This window comes from Microtus ochrogaster, unplaced genomic scaffold, assembly GCF_000317375.1.
Source record: "Microtus ochrogaster isolate Prairie Vole_2 unplaced genomic scaffold, MicOch1.0 UNK52, whole genome shotgun sequence".
Lineage (NCBI taxonomy): Eukaryota > Metazoa > Chordata > Mammalia > Rodentia > Cricetidae > Microtus > Microtus ochrogaster.
This window is the reverse complement of record NW_004949150.1, coordinates 933,198-937,069: the sequence shown is the minus strand read 5'-3', so window position 1 is coordinate 937,069 and position 3,872 is coordinate 933,198. Positions and strand designations below refer to the sequence as shown.

The following is a 3,872-nucleotide window of genomic DNA, read 5'->3' as shown; positions in this document are numbered from 1 at the left end:
TTATTTTATTTTGCTTTACCTTCTGAGGACGCCGCCAAGGAGAGACGCGTTGAGGCATTCAGGGGGCGAGAGCCGTCTCTGAACTTCTCCCACAGTTACTTTGTATTTTGAAGTTGAGCTGAGCAGAGATAAACGGCCTGGAACCGAGCAAAAGACCTCGCCGGTGTTGACGGACATCCCTCCCAAGAAGCCGTCTTTATTCATCATTAGAGAAGTGACAGATTTGGGAGGGACAGGAACTAGGGAGAGATGGAGAGAGGGGGAAAATGTTGCCGTAAAGGTGACTGAGCTTCAACCCTCCTGACTGATAGGACGAGGCATCTGGGAAGGCCACGTGGCAGCCACCAAGTGGAAAGCTTAGGGGGAGTCAGCTACTCCAGTTGTTCCCAGCTGCACACTGCCTTCCCAGGGCTGGGAACCGACCCAAATGTCACCATTCCTGTGGAAACTTACCCCAGATGACAGTTCACATGAGTGTCGCTTGCCATAGCCCTGTTCACCACACATCAGGGAAACACTCAACATCGACCTTGGATCAACGCTGTGAATCTAGGCAAAGCCTATTAGGTGGCCTGCTTCTAGTGTGACCTTGAGCATTTCGCAGACTCCTGAGCTCAGTTTCCACATCAGCCCTCCCAGGATAACACTGTCTCATTAGGTACTTGAGAGTGAAGATTAATTTCGCCGGTCCCTGGGATCAAATGTTATTGTCCATGATCTTTAGAGGAATTTCTCCTCTCTGACTGGACCCAAACCTGTGGCCATCAGTAAAGATGGGGGTGGGGAGGTGAGGCGGGCAAAGAGCTGCTTCCCCCCCCCCCATAATGTAACCTATTTTTAGCCCGGCATAAAAACCACAGCGAGATCCATTTAGAAACGTACCCAAATGCTCATCTCCAGTGAGAGCAATTCAGCAGCGACCTGAGTTTTGTTTACAAATTAAAGCACCGGCTCGTGATTGTTTGAGCAGTTATGATTTACAACAGGTGCCCTGATCAATCAACCAATCACTGTAATTCGTGTGAGCGGTGGCGGTCTTGCCTTGCCCCAGTTGTTTCGTTTCAGCAAGTAATTGATAACAAACCACACTCCAGGTATGTTTTATGCAGCAGCTAATAAGAGCTGACAGCTGGTTGCCACTGCTACCCTGGTGCATTCAGCCTGTATTTAGGCTTAATTGTGTTTCCGTGTCATCTGCATGTCAGGAAGAGGCTGAGCCAGGTGGAAGGCTGGGGAACACTGTCCTGGCAGGCGTGCCCTTTGGACTTCTCCTGATTTGTCCTACTTCTCCCATGCTCCTTTCTTACAAGGAGAATTCATGGAAACATATATCTAGTATCGAAAGAAAGGTAACCTGCCCCTCTTGTCTAATCACGTCCACATCACACTCTATAAATCTGGGCGGAAAAGAGGCATGCTACCACGTGAGGTCTAGGATTTTATGAGAAAAGATGTCTAACTTCTCTTCGGCAGGACAGATAAGAGAAGGCTGTGCTTCTCTTTCAGCTGACTTTTTACGTCACAGATTTCAGCATTCAGACTCCATGGTTATTGAGAGAGTTCCAAAAGTTAGGTGCTTATTAATTTAATTTGGTGTATTCCAAAACCTGGTGAAAAGCAGCTTCTGTAAGGGAGTGAATTTAGACACTAAAGCACTCCCTTTGACACTTCTTGATTGACACATTGGAATTTCAAGACCTGTTGTGGATGCCCTAGACCTGGTCTAGTTGGTGGAATAAGGTTAGAAAACAGTTCATCTTCTGCACTGTCATGGAGTGGAGGGGCACAGTCCAAAGCAGTTTTGATTTTCTGGACACCCTGCCCATCGTTTCTCTGGGGACTGCTACCCATTTGAGAATAAAGCAGCAAAATGTCAAAGTGTTTTCATCAAACCTGAGTAACCCTTGGAATTCATGAATCTCTTTGCAATTGGGTGATTGGGATGGAGTCATTCTGCCACTTGATTTTTGTACACAGCATGCACCTATATTTGAATCTATTCTCATAGCATTCCTAATGCCTATATTTCAGATTCATGTTCGAGTCATCATATGCAATCTTATACTGGTGCTCAGTGGCATGACATCAGTTTGGGAAAAGCTTCCCCTAAAAGTAGATAGCCTTTTGAAGTTTTAACAAGAGAACTATAGCAATAAATTATGTCAAAGGTCTCACCTTTGATACTTGGCAGCATTTTTATCTTTGACATCGCTTAGAATATTTTCATGACAAAACAAGCCCAGTAAACCGACAGCTGATGTTATACATAATGACCAGTATCTCTTACACAGTACTTTCCCTGGTTTCCTATTTCCCAGATACCAAATTTCTTGAAAACTTAGGCCTTCAGGAAGACATTATTATACCCAGTTCTTTAACTGTCCTATCGCTGATTGCCTAAGTCAGCTGATAGGAGCTGTTTCCCTTAGAGACAGTCAGGGACTCCCTCCCCTGGACTGTACCTCTGCGTATAAATGTGTACATCCGCTTATGCGGCACACATCCACCTTAGGAAGATCACCTCCCCCATGAAGAAATAAAAGCTCACAAGGTAAACAGAAGTGTTTTCAGTTATATTCCCATTTTCTATCAAAATCGTGTTCCTCCATTCTATCCTCAGTTTTCAACACCAACTCACGCCCCAATCCCTGGCTCAGCATGGATTTCCTAGACCACACCCTAGATATCTCTCTTCCTGGCTTTCCTTCCTGATAGCTTCCAGCTCATCTCATTTTCCCCTTGGCCCTCACACCTGCTTAGCTCCGCTGATTAACCCTGTATTTTATTCCCTCCGTCTTTCCCCTTCTGCTCTTCTCCAGCTTATCAATAAACCCAGAAAGCAACAGGGCCCAGTTGATTTGTTAGTAATTATGAGCACACTATTCCTGCTCAGGGAGCCCAGAGATGCCTGAGACAGGTTTAGAGTGACAGCAGGAAATGCTAAGGAAATGGGGCATAGAAAGACTCAGCATGAAGCTTTAGGTCCTGTGCATGTTTACAATTTTCTGTGCAAACATTAAAAAGTGGGTATTCCTTCTCTTCAGCTCTTAGTTTGATGGTAAGGTCTAGATCTCTCTCTCTCTCTCTCTCTCTCTCTCTCTCTCTCTCTCTCTCTCTTCTTTCCTTTCCCCATGAATCATTCAAAAGAAAAAATATCATGAATAAATTAGTATTTCTTTGCCATGAGAGAAGTTCTAAGAAAAAGGAAGGGAAATTAGAGAAAACCTTATTCAGTACTAGACTATATAGAGATTAGTGGGCTAGTACTTAATTTCTCTTAAAAAAAAAAAAAAGCTACTTCAGGGTGAAATTGCGAATTGGAGAAACTGTATTTGGCAAGACCTGTATTAGAAAGAGGGGAAGAAATGAACCTGCCTCACACATTAAAGGTGTGTGTCCCCCTCAGGAGAAAAAAAAACTTGACAACTTTGAGAGCTACATTGGAAAGCAACTAAGAGTAAAATCACTTCTCAGGATCAGGAAACTACTACTCAAATTTGCATCCTCTTAAGTCTCCTTCTTGTGTACATTTTATTTAACAAGTTCAGCAGGTGTATACAGGTGGGCACCAAAATTGTGGTGAGAGAGAAACATACACACACACTCCCCAATATCCAATGTTGGCATTCCTTAATGGGAGAATCTGAGATCCTGAAATCTGAATGGATCTCATAGTGTTTTTAGAGTGTCATCCGACCTTGAGAAAGTCATTTATCTTCTCAGTCTGTGCACTGGCACATTCCCACACTTGGGGCAATGGAAAGGAATGTCTGACCTTTCCAGTTTTGGAATGCTATGACTTCTGATCCTTCTTGTGCTCTGTGCGCTCTCTCTCTCTCTCTCTCTCTCTCTCTCTCTCTCTCTCTCTCTCT

The 3,872-nt window shown here is 44.2% G+C and overlaps 1 protein-coding gene across 4 annotated transcripts in view; it reads right to left on the bottom strand.

Annotated features, from left to right (window-relative positions):
• The window catches only part of Tfap2b (transcription factor AP-2 beta), a 26,922-nt gene that overhangs the window by 9,717 nt on the left and 13,333 nt on the right, over window positions 1-3,872 (bottom strand). For 3 of the 4 annotated variants that reach the window (XM_005369563.2, XM_005369562.3, XM_013354614.2), the window contains exon 4: window positions 20-239. In XM_005369563.2, the coding sequence (XP_005369620.1) occupies window positions 20-239 (220 nt within the window). Of the gene's footprint in view, window positions 1-19; window positions 240-1,648; window positions 1,668-3,872 lie in introns of all 4 variants that reach the window. The other variant, XM_005369564.3, reaches the window with a different exon arrangement.